The sequence below is a fragment of the Microcaecilia unicolor genome, chromosome 8, assembly GCF_901765095.1.
Source record: "Microcaecilia unicolor chromosome 8, aMicUni1.1, whole genome shotgun sequence".
Taxonomy (NCBI): Eukaryota; Metazoa; Chordata; class Amphibia; order Gymnophiona; family Siphonopidae; genus Microcaecilia; species Microcaecilia unicolor.
This window is the reverse complement of record NC_044038.1, coordinates 187,551,578-187,569,955: the sequence shown is the minus strand read 5'-3', so window position 1 is coordinate 187,569,955 and position 18,378 is coordinate 187,551,578. Positions and strand designations below refer to the sequence as shown.

At 49.4% G+C, this 18,378-nt stretch overlaps 1 protein-coding gene across 6 annotated transcripts in view; it reads right to left on the bottom strand.

Annotated features, from left to right (window-relative positions):
• The window catches only part of LOC115475628 (dual specificity tyrosine-phosphorylation-regulated kinase 1A-like), a 521,782-nt gene that overhangs the window by 383,204 nt on the left and 120,200 nt on the right, over positions 1-18,378 (bottom strand). For all 6 annotated transcript variants that reach the window (XM_030211502.1, XM_030211505.1, XM_030211507.1 and 3 more), the window contains one exon: positions 474-593. In XM_030211502.1, the coding sequence (XP_030067362.1) occupies positions 474-593 (120 nt within the window). The remainder of the gene's footprint in view (positions 1-473; positions 594-18,378) is intronic.

The following is an 18,378-nucleotide window of genomic DNA, read 5'->3' as shown; positions in this document are numbered from 1 at the left end:
TATGGTTTAATATTGTTGTGCTACCATAGTTCTCCTCCCTTTTTGGGTCTCATTATTGAAAATGTTGCTGTTTTGTTTATATTTTACTATCTTTTTAATGGCTCTGATTATATTCTTACTTTTCAATGTCATGATGTGTTTTCAAATGGCAGTATATTAAGCCTGCACAAACAAATAAATACATTTTATCCAAAAGGAAAAGCCTACTTATGTACCGCCTTATTGACAAAATGTACTCAATGTGTATACATCACTGGACAATTACAGCAATAAAAATATTCAAACAGTACATACTATGGCGCAATATGATATTTACATTATCAATACAATACGTAATAAAACATCATAGGCTGTAAAAATGTGGAACACAGTTAAGACAGAGTAATAGGAGCTAGAAAATAAGGGGACTAATTTAAAGAAAGTTGCACATGAAGCCCGAAAAGGTGTGTGAGTAAAAATATTTAAACACTTGCCTCATTGATATGTTTGTAGGTTTTAATAAGATCTACAGAGAGCTTCCTTAATGGTGCTGATACAGATTTTCGGAACGTCAGGGGGATTCTCCTTTGCAGAATGGTCACATCCGGTAGAATCTAATTTTAAAGAAAGCAGAGGATAAAAGCATAAGCAAAGTAAAGGTAGATTTTATATCTTAGAAAATAATGCAAAAAAGTTCAAGAATTTTGGCATTAAATTTGAATTAATTTGCATATTAAATAGTATAAATCTTTTCAGCAAGTTCTGAGAGAAGGACATCTCTGTGAGTAAGTGACATTTTATCCTGAACTTGGCAACTTAAAGATTAGAGTTTAAAAGAGGAATTGTAGGATATTGATAAACAGAATATTAAAATAAAAAAAAGCAAGCAAACTATATTAGCTAGTCTCTATACCCTTTACCCCATAATTATAAAACTAAAAGTTTCTGTCACAGCTTAAAGATTAGGGTTTAAAAGAGGAATTGTAGAAAAGGGGCGTGGCCAGAACTTGGCAGGAGGGGGTCCAGAGACCGAGGTAGGGGGTACAGTTTAGTCCATCGTCGAACCCCCCCCCCCCCCCCCGCCGCATGGCAGGGGTCCTCAAACACCATCAGTCGAAGTCTTCTTCAGCACTGGTCAGGACTCACAGAAACAGATCAGTAAACGCACCGGAGACCGGCGCTGAAGACGACTTCGGCTGGTGGGGGGTTGGGGACCACAGCCAGCAAAAATACCTGGCGGCGGGGGAGGAGTCGAAAGTAGAGGGGGCCAGTGCTAAATCTGTGGGGGACCATGCCCCTGTGGCCCCACCTAGCTATGCCCCTGTTGTAAGATATTGATAAACGCAGTTAGAATTTTAAAATAAAAAAAAAGCAAGCAAACTTTATTTCCTAGTCATACATAATTACATAAGTACAAAAGTATTGCCATACTGGGACAGACCAAAGGTCCTTCAACCCCAGCATCCTGTTTCCAACACTGACCAATCCAGGTCACAAATACCTGGCAAGATCCCCAAAAAAGTACAAAACATTTTATGATGCTTACTGCAGAAACATTTTCCCCAAGTCCAATTTAATAACTGTCTACGGACTGTTCTTTTAGGAAGCAGTCCATACCTTTTTTAAAACTCTGCTAACCACCTTTACAACATTTTTTGGCAACGAATTCCAGAGTTGAATTGCACGTTAATTGAAGAAATTTTTCTCTGCTTCGTTTTAAATTTACTATTTTGTAGCTTCATTGCATGCACCCTAGTCCTAGTATTTTTGGAAAGAGTAAACAGACGCTTCACGTCTACCCGTTCCACTCCAATCATTATTTTATAGACCTCTATCATATCTCCCCTCAGCCGTCCTTTCTCCACGCTGAAGAGCCCCAGCCATTTTAGCCTTTCCTCATAGGGAAATCCTTTCATCCCCTTTATCATTTTTGTTGCCATGCTCTGTACCTTTTCTAATTCCACTATATCTTTTTTGAGATGCGGTGACTAGAATTGAACACAATATTCAAGATGCAGTTGCAATACAAAGGCATTATAACGTTCTCATTTTTGTTTTCCCTTTCCTAATAATACCTAACATTCTATTTGCTTTATTAGCCGTAGCAGCACACTGAAAAGAAGGTTTCAATGTATGATAAATGACGACACCTAGATCCCTTTCCTGGTCGGTGACTCCTAACGTGGAACCTTGCATTACGTAGCTTTAATTCGGGTTTCTCTTTCCCACATGCATCACTTTGCAGTTGCTCACATTAAATGTCATCTGCCATTTAGACGCCCAGTCTCCCAGTCTCGTAAGGTCCGCTTGTAATTTTTCACAATCCTCCCGCGATTTAACGACTTTGAATAACTTTGTGTCATCAGCAAATTTAATTACCTCGCTAGTTACTCCCATCTCTAGGTCATTTATAAATATGCTAAAAAGCAGAGGTCCCAGCGCAGACCCCTTGCGGAACCCACTAACTATCCTTCTCCATTGAGAATACTGACCATTTAACCCTACTCTGTTTTCTTTTAACCAGTTTTTAATCCACAATAGGACACTACCTCCTATCCCATGACTCTCCAATTTCCTCTGGAGTCTTTCATAAGGTACTTTGTCAAACATCTTCTGAAAATTCAGATACACAATACCAACCTGAAGAACTGAAAAAACTAAAAACACAAGTTAGGAGACTCAAATGAGCATGGAAAAAATGAAAGATGAATACACACTTAACTAATGGAAACAAATGCAAAGAAAATACAAATATACAATAAGACAAATCAAAAGAGCATACTACAAAAACAAAATAGGGCCAGACTACAAAGACGCGCATAAACTTTACCAACTCGTGAACAAACTACTAGACCACACCGGTTACCACAACCAGCACAGACACCCCCATCAGCAGACAACCTTGCTAAATACTTCAATGAGAAAATTATAAAACTACGATCTACGCTACCACTTATTACCACCGATCACGAAAAATTCATTGACTGCCTGGACCCTATTCCCAATGAATACCCAGCAGACCGAATCTGGACAAACTTCTATCTTCTGACCGACGAAACAGTCACCCAAGCAAACAGATTCGCCAAATCCCACTGCAAACTGGATATTTGTCCCAACAACCTAATAAAATTTGCCCCCCAACGCTTCATGACGGACCTCACGTCACACCTGCTACATGTTACAACATGGACTCTTCCCCAAGGATAAAGGAAATATACTACTTAACCCTATACCCAAAGACTTAATGACATAACCAACTACCGCCCGGTAGCATCCATCCCTCTGGCAGTCAAACTAATGGAAAGCATGGTAACCAAACAACTTACCGACTACTTAAACAAATTCTCAATACTACATGAATCACAGTCAGGATTTCGATCCAACCACAGCACCGAAACAGAACTAATCACTCTCCTAGCCAAATTCAAACAAATAATTGCAACCAGCAATAGTGTACTTCTCCTACAATTTGACATGTCCAGCGCATTCAACATGGTTAACCACCAAATACTATTGAACATCCTGGGACATCCTAGAGTACTTCGGGATTGGAGGAAAAGTTCTTAGATGGATCAATGGCTTCCTAACCGCAAGAACATATAGGGTATGATACATACCTGTAGCAGTTGTTCTCCGAGGACAGCAGGCTGATTGTTCTCACGACTGGGTTGACGTCCGCGGCAGCCCCCACCAACCGGAAGAAGCTTCGCGGGACGGTCGGCACGCAGGGCACGCCCACCGCGCATGCGCGGCCGTCTTCCCGCCCGTGCGCGACCGCTCCCGCCAGTTGAATGACTAGCAAAAGATGAAACACACAACTCCAAAGGGGAGGAGGGAGGGTAGGTGAGAACAATCAGCCTGCTGTCCTCGGAGAACAACTGCTACAGGTATGTATCATACCCTTTCTCCGAGGACAAGCAGGCTGCTTGTTCTCACGACTGGGGTATCCCTAGCTCTCAGGCTCACTCAAAACAAGAACCCAGGTCAATTGAACCTCGCAACGGCGAGGGAACAACAGAAATTGACCTACGAAGAACAACTAACTGAGAGTGCAGCCTGACCAGAATAAATTCGGGTCCTGGAGGGTGGAGTTGGATTTACACCCCAAACAGATTCTGCAGCACCGACTGCCCGAACCGACTGTCGCGTCGGGTATCCTGCTGGAGGCAGTAATGAGATGTGAATGTGTGGACAGATGACCACGTCGCAGCCTTGCAGATCTCTTCAATAGTGGCTGACTTCAAGTGGGCCACCGACGCTGCCATGGCTCTGACACTATGAGCCGTGACATGACCCTCAAGAGTCAGCCCAGCCTGGGCGTAAGTGAAGGAAATGCAGTCTGCTAGCCAATTGGAGATGGTGCGTTTCCCGACAGCGACCCCTAGCCTGTTAGGGTCGAAAGAAATAAACAATTGGGCGGACTGTCTGTTGGGCTGTGTCCGCTCCAAGTAGAAGGCCAATGCTCTCTTGCAGTCCAATGTGTGCAACTGACGTTCAGCAGGGCGGGTATGCGGCCTGGGGAAGAATGTTGGCAAGACAATTGACTGGTTAAGATGGAACTCCGACACCACCTTCGGCAGGAACTTTGGGTGGGTGCGGAGCACTACTCTGCTGTGATGAAATTTGGTATATGGAGCATGAGCTACCAGGGCTTGAAGCTCACTGACCCTACGAGCTGAAGTAACTGCCACCAAGAAAATGACCTTCCAGGTCAAGTACTTCAGATGGCAGGTATTCAGTGGCTCAAAAGGAGGTTTCATCAGCTGGGTGAGGACGACGTTGAGATCCCATGACACAGTAGGAGGCTTGATAGGGGGCTTTGACAAAAGCAAACCTCTCATGAATCGAACGACTAAAGGCTCTCCAGAGATGGCTTTACCTTCCACACGATAATGGTAAGCACTAATCGCACTAAGGTGATTCCTTACTGAGTTGGTCTTGAGGCCAGACTCTGATAAGTGCAGAAGGTATTCAAGCAGGTTCTGTGCAGGGCAAGAACGAGGTTCTAGGGCCTTGCTCTCACACCAAACGACAAACCTCCTCCACTTGAAAAAGTAACTCTTTTTAGTGGAATCCTTCCTAGAGGCAAGCAAGACCCGGGAGACACCCTCAGACAGACCCAACGCAGCGAAGTCTACGCCCTCAACATCCAGGCCGTGAGAGCCAGGGATTGAAGGTTGGGGTGCAGCAACGCTCCGTCGTTCTGCGAAATGAGAGTCGGAAAACACTCCAATCTCCACGGTTCTTCGGAGGACAACTCCAGAAGAAGAGGGAACCAGATCTGACGGGGCCAAAAGGGCGCTATCAGAATCATGGTGCCGCGGTCTTGCTTGAGCTTCAGTAAGGTCTTCCCCACCAAAGGTATGGGAGGATAAGCATACAGGAGGCCGGTCCCCCAATGAAGGAGAAAGGCATCTGACGCTAGCCTGCCGTGTGTCTGAAGCCTGGAACAGAACAGAGGCAGCTTGTGGTTGGTCTGAGAGGCGAAAAGATCCACCGAGGGGGTGCCCCACTCTCGGAAGATCTTGCGTACCACTCTGGAATGGAGCGACCACTCATGCGGTTGCATGACTCTGCTCAGTCTGTCGGCCAGACTGTTGTTTACGCCTGCCAGGTACGTGGCTTGGAGAAGCATGCCGAACCGACACGCCCAACGCCACATACCGACGGCTTCCTGACACAGGGGGCGAGATCCGGTGCCCCCCTGCTTGTTGACGTAATACATTGCAACCTGATTGTCTGTCCGAATTTGGATAATTTGGCAGGACAGCCGATCTCTGAAAGCCTTCAGTGCGTTCCAGATCGCTCGGAGCTCCAGGAGGTTGATCTGCAGATCCTTTTCCTGGAGGGACCACAGACCCTGGGTGTGAAGCCCATCGACATGGGCTCCCCACCCCAGGCGGGATGCATCCGTCGTCAGCACTTTCGTGGGCTGCGGAATTTGGAATGGACGTCCCAGGGTCAAATTGGTCCGTATGGTCCACCAGAGCAGTGAAGTGCGGCAACTGGTGGAGAGGCGGATGACATCCTCTAGATTCCCGGTGGCTTGGAACCACTGGGAAGCTAGGGTCCATTGAGCAGATCTCATGTGAAGACGAGCCATGGGAGTCACATGAACTGTGGAGGCCATATGACCCAGAAGTCTCAACATCTGCCGAGCTGTGATCTGCTGAGACGCTCTGGTCTGCGAAGCCAGGGCCAAGAGATTGGTGGCCCTCGCTTCGGGAAGGTAGGCCTGAACCGTCTGGGAATTCAGCAGCGCTCCTATGAATTCCAGAGACTGAGTTGGCTGGAGATGGGACTTTGGGTAATTTATCACAAACCCCAGCAGCTCCAGAAGTTGAATAGTGCACCGCATGGACCGGAGGGCTCCTGCCTCCGAGGTGTTCTTGACCAGCCAATCGTCGAGATATGGGAACACGTGCACTCCCAGCTTGCGTAGGTAGGCCGCTACCACCACGAGGCACTTTGTAAACACTCGTGGGGCAGAGGCGAGCCCAAAGGGCAGCACACAATACTGAAAGTGCCGTGCGCCCAGGCGGAATCTGAGATACTGTCTGTGAGCTGGCAGTATCGGGATGTGAGTGTATGCGTCCTTTAAATCCAGGGAACATAGCCAATCGTTTTTCTGAATCATTGGCAGAAGGGTGCCCAAGGAAAGCATCCTGAACTTTTCTTTGACCAGGAATTTGTTCAGGCCTCTCAGGTCTAGGATGGGACGCATCCCCCCTGTTTTCTTTTCCACAAGGAAGTACCTGGAATAGAATCCCTGCCCTTCCTGCCCGGGTGGTACGGGCTCGACCGCATTGGCGCTGAGAAGGGCGGAGAGTTCCTCTGCAAGTACCTGCTTGTGATGGGAGCTGAAAGACTGAGCTCCCGGAGGACAATTTGGAGGCAGGGAGGTCAAATTCAGGGCGTATCCGCACCGCACTATTTGGAGAACCCACTGGTCGGAGGTTATGAGAGGCCACCTTTGGTGAAAGAATTTCAACCTCCCTCCGACCGGCAGGTCGTCCGGTACGGACACTTGTAGGGCGGCTATGTTCCCGTGGATCCAGTCAAAAGCCCGTCCCCGGCTTTTGCTGTGGAGGCGCAGGGGGCTGCTTAGGCGCACGCTGTTGACGGGAACGAGCGCGCTGGGGCTGTCCCTGTGCCTGACGAGGCCTTCGGGCCGGCTGGTTGTACCTACGCTTCGCAAAAGAATAGGGTGCAGCCTGCCGAGCCCGGGAAAAACGCCCGCCCGCGGGGGCGGGTGCTGAAGGCGCCCGGTGGGAGAGCTTGTCGAGAGCGGTTTCCCGCTGATGCAGTTGGTCAACCATCTGCTCGACCTTCTCGCCAAAAATATTATCCCCCCGGCAAGGGACGTCAGCCAGTCTCTGCTGGGTGCGGTTGTCCAGGTCAGAGGCACGCAGCCATGAGAGCCTGCGCATCACTATACCTTGGGCCGCAGCACGAGATGCCACGTCACAGGTGTCAAAAATCCCCCTGGACAGGAACTTTCTGCACGCCTTCAGCTGCCTGACCACCTCCTGATATGGCCTGGACTGCTCCGGCGGGAGCTTATCGACCAGGTCCGCCAGCTGTTGCACATTGGTCCGCATGTGGATGCTCATATAGAGCAGGTAAGATTGGATGCGGGTCACGAGCATGGAGGATTGGTAGGCCTTCCTCCCAAATGAGTCCAGAGTGCGAGACTCCCGCCCCGGGGGCGCCGAGGCGGTATCCCTCGAACTCCGTGCCCTCTTGAGAGCAGAATCCACGACCGCTGAGTCATGGGGCAACTGGGGCCGCATGAGCTCTGGGTCAGAGTGGATCCTGTACTGGGACTCTGCTTTCTTGGGAATGGTGGGGTTAGTTAGTGGTCGCACCCAGTTCCGAAGCAGCGTCTCCTTCAGGACATTGTGCAGCGGTACCGTGGAGGACTCTCTAGGTGGTGATGGATAGTCGAGGACCTCGAGCATCTCGGCCCTCGGCTCTTCCACAGAGACCACGGGAAAGGGAATGCTTATAGACATATCCCGCACAAAGGAGGCAAAGGAGAGACTCTCAGGAGGTGAGAGCTTCCTCTCCGGTGACGGCGTGGGGTCCGAGGGAAGGCCCGTAGACTCCTCTGAGGAGAAATATCTCGGGTCTTCCTCTTCCCCCCACGAGTCCTCATCCTCGGTATCGGACATTAGCTCATGTAGCTGAGTCCGGTACCGGGCCCGGCTCGACGTCGAGGCACCGAGGCCTCGGTGTCGTCGAGCGGTGGACTCCCGCGCCGGCGGGGACGGAGCTCCCTCCATCGACGTCGACGGGGACTCCACCTGCGTGGCGGTCGAGACCGGCACCGCAAGCGGCGGCAGTGTCGACAGCCCCGGCGCCAGGCTAGAGCTCGCCGGCGCCACAGTCATCGGCGCCGGGGGCGCAAGCACCCCCGACGCCGGCACAGCCTGGCGCATCAGCCCTTCCAGGATCCCCGGAAGGATGGCTCTGAGGCCCTCGTCCAGGCCCGCTGCCGGGAAAGGCGGTGGGGCCGGTAAGGGTGTCGGTGCCAGAAGCTGCTGGGGGCCAGGAGACGGCACCGAGGTGCCGGAACCCCGACGCGTCGGTACCTCCACCACCGACGGAGATCTCTCCTCTCTGCGATGACGCTTCGGCGTCGACTCCCCTTCAGGGTGCACCGAGGGCTCCCGGTGACGGCGCTTCTTGTCTTTTTTCCGGTGCACGTCACCGGCGCCGGAGGGCATGGAGGAGGAGGAGGTCGATCCCCCTCGGTCTCGAGGTACCGGGTCCGACAGGGTTCGGTCCCGTGGCTCACGAGCTGAGGGAGTGACCGGGGCCGACAGCCCACGCGGCCTCTCAACCCCACTCTCACCGGCGGACCGGCGGGCCGACGGGACCTGTTCTCCTGGGGTCGCTGCCATCGGTGCCGATGTCTCGGGCATCGATACCGGTACCGAAGATCCGGCCTTCGATACCGATGCCGTCGAGGTCGACGTCGAGGGGCCGGCGCAAGTTCCAAAAAGACGGTCCCGCAGAACTTGCCTCGCAACCTGAGTCCGTTTCCGGAGACCGAGACACAGCGCGCACGACTTGAGATTGTGCTCCGGCCCGAGGCACTGGAGGCACCAAGCGTGGGTGTCGGTCTGCGAGATCGGCCGGCCGCAGCGACCACACTTTTTAAATCCACTCGGGACCTTCGAGGACATCGACGGAAAAATCGCGTCGGCGAAGTCAAAGTCGGCAATGGTGGCTAAAATCACACCACGAAAAAACCAGCCGACCGAGCGGCCACTAGGCCGCAACGAGGCGTCCCCGCTGGAAGCGAGGGAAAAAGGGGAGCGCGTGCTCCACACGCGCAGTCTTTTTTTTTTTTTTTTTTTTAAAGAAAAGATAATAAAAGGAAATTAAATTAAATTAACGAAGCGCGATCCGCGTATACGCGATCGCAAGAATCCGGCGGCTGAAGTAGAGAGAGCGGCAAAGCACGACTCTCTCCAGGCGCGGAAAAAAAGGAACTGGCGGGAGCGGTCGCGCACGGGCGGGAAGACGGCCGCGCATGCGCGGTGGGCGTGCCCTGCGTGCCGACCGTCCCGCGAAGCTTCTTCCTGTTGGTGGGGGCTGCCGCGGACGTCAACCCAGTCGTGAGAACAAGCAGCCTGCTTGTCCTCGGAGAACAAGTGATATCCCTCTGCCTGTCGACGTACCTCAGGGTTCTGTTCTTGGTCCCCTCCTCTTTTCTATCTATACTTCTTCCCTTGGTTCATTAATCTCATCCCATGGCTTTTCCTACCATCTCTATGCTGATGACTCCCAAATCTACCTTTCTACCCCTGATATCTCACCTTGCATCCAAACCAAAGTTTCAGCGTGCTTGTTGACATTGCTGTCTGGATGTCTCAACGCCACCTGAAATTAAATATGACCAAAACCGAACTTCTCATTTCCACCCCCCCCAAACCCACCTCCCCGCTCCCCCCGTTTTCTATTTCTGTTGATGGCTCTCTCATTCTCCCTGTCTCCTCAGCTCGAAACCTTGGAGTTATCTTTGACTCTTCTCTCTCCTTCTCTGCTCATATCCAGCAGATCGCCAAGACCTGTTGTTTATTTCTTTACAACATCCGTAAAATCCGCCCCTTTCTTTCTGAGCACTCTACCAAAACCCTCATCCACACCTTTGTCACCTCTCGTTTAGACTAGTGCAATCTGCTTCTTGCTGGCCTCCCACCTCTCCCCTCTCCAGTCGGTTCAAAACTCTGCTGCCCATCTCGTCTTCCGCCAGGGTCGCTTTACTCATACTACCCCTCTCCTCAAGTCGCTTCACTGGCTCCCTATCCATTTTCGCATCCTGTTCAAACTTCTTCTACTAACCTATAAATGTACTCACTCTGCTGCTCCCCAGTATCTCTCCACACTCGTCCTTCCCTACACCCCTTCCCGTGCACTCCGCTCCATGGATAAATCCTTCATATCTGTTCCCTTCTCCGCTACTGCCAACTCCAGACTTCGCTCCTTCTGTCTTGCTGCGCCCTATGCCTGGAATAGACTTCCTGAGACCCTACATCTTGCCCCATCCTTGACCATCTTTAAATCTAGATTGAAAGCCCACCTCTTTAACATTGCTTTTGACTCGTAACCACTCGCCTCCACCTACCCTCCTCTCCTCTTTCCTCTACACATTAATTGATTTGTTTGCTTTATTTTTTTGTCTACTGGATTGTAAGCTCTTTGAGCAGGGACTGTCTTTCTTCTATGTTTGTGCAGCGCTGCATACGCTTTGTAGCGCTATAGAAATGCTAAATAGTAGTAGTAATATGAAATTCAATTACATCATCACCATGGAAACCTGAATGCGGAGTACCCCAAGGATCACCGCTCTCACCAACCCTTTTTAACTTAATGATGACACCTTTAGCCAAATCGCTATCCAACCAAGGTCTTAATCCTTACATCTACGCAGACGATGTCACGATCTACATCCCGTTAAAACACGATCTAACTGAAATCACAAATGAAATCAAACACAGCCTCCAAATAATGAATTCATGGGCGGCTGCATTCCAACTAAAGCTCAACGCAGAAAAAACACAATGTCTCATTCTCTCCTCACAATATAACACGAACAAACCCACCACCATAAACACCCCAGACTACACCCTTCCTGATTCAGACAGTCTGAAAATTCTCAGAGTTACAATTGACCGAAATCTCACACTTGAAAGCCATGCGAAAAATACAGCAAAGAAAATGTTCCACTCAATGTGGAAACTCAAAAGAATAAAACCATTCTTCCCAAGGGAAATATTCCACAGCCTGGTACAATCAATGGTGCTAAGCCACCTAGACTACTGCAATGCCATCTATGCCGGATGCAAAGATCATTAAGAAACTCCAAATTGCCCAAAACACAGCAGCTAGACTCATATTTGAAAAAACGAAATACGAAAGCGCCAAACCCCTAAGAGAAAAACTACACTGGTTCCCACTAAAAGAACGAATTGCATTCAAAGTTTGCACCCTGGTCCACAAAATCATTTACTGTGAAGCCCCGGTCTAAATGTCAGACCTCAGACTTGCCAACTAGGAACACAAAAAGATCAGAAAGCACATTCTTGAATCTCCACTACCCCAGCTGCAAAGGACTTAAAAATAAATCCACAAATGCATCCAGCTTCTCCTACATAAGTGCGCAACTATGGAACGCACTACCAAAGGCCATAAAAACAATGCACGAACTAGCAATCTTCCCAAAACTACTGAAAACCAACCTGTTCAAAAAGGCATACCATAATGATCCATCCTAAATACTAGACAACTAGACTCTAAATGTACTAGACAAAACCGAAATCTCCACACTAGACTGATAAACCTACGTGCTACTAATGAAAGTTACGCAATACACACTACCACTTTATTTCACATACCAGAAATGAACTTTCTATAGTTGATTGTCTAACTTATTCTATAATTCACTTTATCATTTAGGAACTTCAATGCAATACCACTGTGTATTCTACTTTACCATTTATGCACCTTAATGCAATACCACTTGTAGTTCTCTATCCGGAAATGGCGATCGCATTACGGCATAATGTAAGCCACATTGAGCCTGCAAATTGGTGGGAAAATGTGGGATACAAAGAGGCATATTTTCAAAGCACTTTGGGAGGCTAAGTTCCATAGGTTTCTATGGAACTTTGGGAGGCTAAGTGCTTTGAAAATTAGCTTGAAATGCAACAAATAATAATAAATAACCGGTTCACCTTTATCCACATGTTTGTTCAAACCATACCCTTTTCCCCATAGTTTTAAAACTTGAAGTTTCTGCCACAGCATTAACGGATAGTCACTAGAAGACACAGAAGGACCCAGTTCAGTCCTCACTCCCACCCACCCCTAGCTCAACTCTTTATGTATAGTCAATTATTCTAATTACGACACCAAGAGGGGAATTTTCAATTTTCATTATAGTTTTAATTACATTTAATTAGTTTCTAAGAAGTAAACCCTAAACAAATTACACCAGTCATAAAGATCATTATATTCATCTGAAATCCCTAATACCTTAAGAAGTTTTAATTAAACAACTCTATAATACTAAGATGCAGACAGAAGTCCAGCAGCGAGAGGAGTGCTATCCAATCTTTCGCATTGAGTGTCACACGTATGATTATCTCCTATTTGGTGAGATGTCATATGTGTGTGCTTGATGCAAAGAGCTCCTAGCTCTCAGAGAACAAGTCCATTCTCTTGAGGCTAGAGTAGCAAATTTAGAGGAGCTGACGGAGACAGAGAGGTACATAGAGGAGGCCTACAGGAATGTTGTAGAAAAGTCTCACCTGCAATCTGGCAGCCCCTGTGCTGCCTTGGAGGAAGGAGGCCTTCTAACAGGAGAGCATCACCCTGGTGCAGCTGGAAGTAATCCTATAGACAGGACCAGCACACCAGGGAATGCAATATCCTCTCGCACAGAGAATGTGTCTCCAGGAGGTACTTTAGCAACTGGGAAGAAGATTAGATGTAAAGAGGCACCTAGAGCGGAGGCCCTGAGTGGATTGGAGTGGACCTGGGTGTCACCCCGGAGAAGGCTGTAAGGATATGCAGATGAGCTGCAAGTCCTCCACAGCACCTGAAAGGCAGCCGATGGTAGAGCTGGGCACCTCTCAGCTGAGGAAAGGCTTACCAGGGGTTAGGCCAAAGCCAGCATTCCTCCCCCTGAGGGTTGCCTGATCCTAGCCAAAAAGCACCTGGAAACTCTGTGTACTTGGAGCAAGGGCCCTGGGAAGATCGGGGTGGACCTGGAGTCACCCCGGATACAGCTGTGAGGAAATGCAGAAGGGCTGCAAGTCCTCCACAGCACCTGGTGGGAGCGCTGGGCACCTAGAGTGGAGGCCCTGAGTTGATCGGAGTGGACCTGGGTGTCACCCCGGTGAAGGCTGCAAGGATATGCAGATGAGCTGCAAGTCCTCCACAGCACCTGAAAGGCAGCCGGTGGTAGAGCTTGGCACCTCTCAGCTGAGGAAAGGCTTACCAGGGGTTAGGCCAAAGCCAGCATTCCTCCCCCTGAGGGTCGCTACATATGGGGTCCAGTAAGGCTAAGGCTACCACCTCAAAGGAACATTTAAGGGTAGCCTCTAGATGCTTATCCTGCATATCCTTAAGCGCAACTCACCCATCCACTGGAAGAGTGGTCTTCTTAGTGACCACAGTCACTAGAACATCTACATTAGGTAAGGAGAAGGTGTCAAGCGTAGCCGCAGCCACAGGCTAGAGACAGGCCATAGCCCTAGCCACTTTTAACACACTCCCAGGGTCAGACCCCTGCGCGGAGATGAGTTCTTGAATAGATTCATGCATAGGGAAGGCCTTAGATGGTTTCCACGTGCTTGCCATTTTAATGTTGATCGACACCAACGCTTGTTCTTCCGGGTCCAAAATATTCACAGCTTCCAAAGCTTGTGAAATGATAGAAGGCAGCTCATCACGATGAAAACTCCAGACTACGGTCAGATCACCTTGCTCAGCAGGGAAAGACTCACTGTCCTCCAGTTCCTCAAGCCTAGAAGGATGGCCTAAGTCCCCAGAACCCGCCAAAACAAAAGGCAGGGGAGAATGAGGACCCACAGACCGTCCCTCATGTGAGGATGCTAATCTCTTACACTTCACAGCAGGATCTTCATACTACAGTTGTGATCCAAAATCACCCTGGCAAGAAATAGCCTCCCTGCATTCCAATAAGGCTGAATGTGAAGGGGGGGGGGGGGGGACAGGAGCAGATCACTTCTTCACCAAATAAGCTTGAAGCAGAAGAAGGATAAACTCTGGGGAAAAATCCATGCCTGACATAGTAGAAACATCAGATACAGCACTTGAAGCCGCCCCTGCATTGAAGCTACCCGCAGCACCAGATGCATAAAGGCAGGAAGAATCAGAGGACGAAAATGGCGCTGCCTCCACAGCCGCAGCTAATGAGACGCGCGCAGCACTGTCTGACGTGCGAGAAAAATCTCTGATCGACTCTAAAGGCCCTTCAACGCCAGCGATCAAGTCAGAGCACTTCGCAATACAAACCCCACTGTGGAACAGCGAGAGCCGCAGTGGGAACATCTTTTTACAACTTCCGCCGCCACAGCACGGTCTGCCCCTCTGGAGCCGAACACTAACACCGCACAACTAAAAAGTACTCACCGGGGCTTAGAACGAGCTCCCGACGGCAGCAGCAGCTCTCTGCAGTCGAAAAGGCACTCCCTACAGCTCGGCAGACATTAACCAGAGAGAGTACAACTTTAAAAGGGCTCCCCTTTTTTTTTTGTGCCGGCTGTAATCTGCAGTGCTGTGACAACTCTGTGGGGTGTTCGGGTTTTTTTTGCAGCTTGTCAAAGAACCGGGAGTAGAGAAGAGGGGAAGACTGGGTAGGACAGGGACCTGCCAAACAAGTATGTCCTCAAGGTTGGCACCCTCAGCCACATGCCCCCAAGCTCAACTGGCATCAAAGCCCAGGAGCCCCCCCCCCCCCCCCAAGCAGAAATCAGGAGCTAGAAGGAATCCGTCCACCACCTGCTGGAGATAGAGATATACTGAAGTGGTAAGGAGCTGGCCCGTCCAGGGTCACTGCTTTGTCTTCAGTGTTCTCTATCTCAACCTGCTGGTAGGCAGATACAACCCACCAGTTCCTGGATTCATCTGCTGCTGAAGCTAAGGAAGGAGGTGTCGTATCTCCTTGGTTTTCGATGGTGCTTCACTTCTAGATATCCTTCCTAAGCTTATACATTGGGAACAAATGGAATTTGATCAGGGTAGACAACTGGGAGATAATATTCTAAGGGCTGTAAATCTGACTGATATAATTACCAAGAGAAAGAAAAAGGCCTTGTGTGCTCTATCGACACAGAGAAGGCTTTTGACAGGGTAAAATGGTCCTATGGTCCTACCTGGGGCTGGAAGATAACTTCTGTAGGTGGGTTAAATCTCAGTACGTGGCACCTAGAAGTGCAACCATGGTGAATGGAATCCAATCGCAGGAATTTCTTTTTTTACGGGAACTAGGAAGGGATGACCAATGTCCCCCCTCCTCTTTGTTACAGCAATAGAAACCCCTAGCGATACCAATCAGAACTTCAGCTCACATCGTCCCTATAGATGAATGTGGGCTAAACCATAAAATTCTGCTTTATACAGATGATACACTAGTATTTGTCTGACCCTTTGCACTCCTTGCCACATCTGCTGCCTAAATATGTAAACGTAAATTTTAATTGATGCCAATTAGTACTGATTATTAACATCCAATTATCGGTGCTAATTGGCTTGCTATTCAATTAAACTACACACAGAAATTGGACATGCATGCAATTTTGAGCATCATATACAGAATTAGGCCAATAACATGTACATTATGAGGGTTTTTTTCTTTTTTTTTTTATACATAGGCATATTATACTTATGTACTTATATATGCATTAAAATACAGTAATCTTCATTTGCCTAGAGTTAGGATGGGAAAATTAGGTTCTTACCTTGATAATTTTCTTTCCTTTCGTCACAGCAGATGAATCCATTAACTGATGGGTTGTATCTGCCTACCAGCAGGTGGAGATAGAGAACACTGAAAGCACATGGTGTTCCTGGACGCCCAGCCCCCTCTGCCTTCAGTATATGAAATTTCCAAAGCAGAGTGAATAAGAAAGGCAAAATAACAAACTTTCCTCACAGAGAACAAACGCCCCGGAACCGGAGCAATAACCAAACAAAGAAGGGGCGTTATCAACATCCTGCAATAAAAACAGCATGTAGTAACTCTGATAGCTTGTCTTCAAGTACTCCTGATGAGACACAATGTCTGTATGCAACACCTGTACAAAAACTAAGGTCAGACAGGGAGGGATCATGGATTCATCTCCTGTGACTAAAGGAAAGAAAATTATCAAGGTAAGATCCTAATTTTCCCTTCCTTGTCATCAACAGCAGATGAATCCATTAACTGATGGGATGTACCAAAGCACTCCCTAAATAGGGTGGGAATAGGAAACTCCGCGAGCAAGCACTAACTTGCGCTCCAAAATGCGCATCCTGCCACGCTGCCACATTCAGCCTGTAATGCCATACAAAAGAGAGCTGAGAAGCCCATGCAGCCACACGACAGATCTCTTGAAGACACCCATTTCAGCCCACGAAGAGGACCTTGCCCTCATACAGTGCGCTTTAAACGCTTCAGGCGACGACCACCCTGAAACCAGGTAAGCAGAAAAAATGAGTTCCTTAAGCCACCGGGCTATAGTGGCCTTAAACGCCGGAAACCCCCCCGTCGGGGACCTGCCAACAGAACAAATAAATGATCAGAATTCCTAAACTCATTTGACATCTGCAGATACTACCACAGAGCCCTGCGGACATCCAAAAGGCACAACTGCCCAAAGGAGTCCGGAAACTCCTCCTTACAAAAGTAAGGAAGAACAATGGGCTGGTTCAGGTGAAAAGCTGAAACCACCTTAGGCAGAAAGGAAGGCACCGTACGAACAGTTACCCTGGATTCTGAGAACTGTAGAAAAGGATCCCGACAGGAAAGAGCCTGAAGCTCAGACACTCTTCTTGCCAACGTCATTGCCACTAAAAAAAAACTGTCTTGAGAGTCACATCCTTCTCAGAAGCCCGTTTAAGAGGCTCAAACGGAGATCGCTGGAGCGCCTTCAACACAAGCCCCAGATTCCAAGCCAGACAGGGAGACCGCAAAGGAGGACAGATACGAAGCGCCCCTCTGAGAACTCGGACAATATCCCGATGAGCAGCAAAGGACAAGCCGGAGACTTTCCCCCGGAAGCAGGCCAACGCTGCCACTTGAACTCAAAGGGAATTGTAGGCCAGGCACTTTTGTAGCCCGTCCTGCAAAAAGTCCAGCAAAGCGAGACTGATGCCAAAGTCGGCGAGATAGCCTTTGGAGTACAGCACGCCTCAAAAGTGCGCCAGATCCAAGCATAAGTCACAGAGGTAGACCGCGTGCGAGCCTGCAAGAGCGTGGCAATAACCTTATTAGAATAGCCCTTGTCCCTCAATTGCGCCCTCTCAAGAGCCAGGCTGTAAGACCAAAGCGGCAAGGATCTTCCATAGTCACCGGACCCTGAACTAACAAGTTCAGGACTAGAGGCAAAGGAAACGGAGCCTCCACCAGCATTCGCCTGAGGTCCGCGTACCACGGATGCCTCTGCCAATCCGGGGCAATGAGAATCATCAATCCTTGGTGCAGGCGAATGCAAAGCAGAACCCCCCTATCAAGGGCCACGGAGGGAACACGTGCAAGAGGCCCGAAGACCAAGGTTGAGCCAGTGCATCCAACCCTGCAGCGCGAGGGTCTCTTCTTCTGCTGAAGAAGCGAGGGGACTTTGGTGTTTGCACTTGACGCCATGAGATCCAATCCTGGAATCCCCCATTTGGCACAAAACTGAAGAAAAACTTCCTCGGCAAGTTCCCATTCCGCCGGGTCGAGTTGATGCCTGCTGAGGAAATTGGCTTGCACGTTGCTTGACCGGCAGTGTGAGCCGCTGACAGCAGCTCCAGGTGGCGCTCAGCCCAGTCGAACATCACAGACACCTCTGTGGCTAGGGCTCTGCACAGAGTGCCGCCCTGATGATTGATTTAGGCCACCGCTGTCGTGTTTGTCTGAAAGAACTCGGACTGGGAGACCCTCCAGAGTCCTGTGGAAGGCCAGAAGAGCTTGGAATATCGCTTTCAGCTCCAAGTGATTGATGAACCACCCCGCTTCCATGGTTGTCCACTGACCCTGAGCATAGTGTCCCAGGCAATGTGCTCCCCGGCCTGATAGGCTGGCATCCTTTATCACCAGGCGCCAAGAGGGGCGAGCCAGCGGCATCCCTCATCGTAGCATGATGTCGAAGAGCCAGCAATTCATGCTGCGCTGGGCCG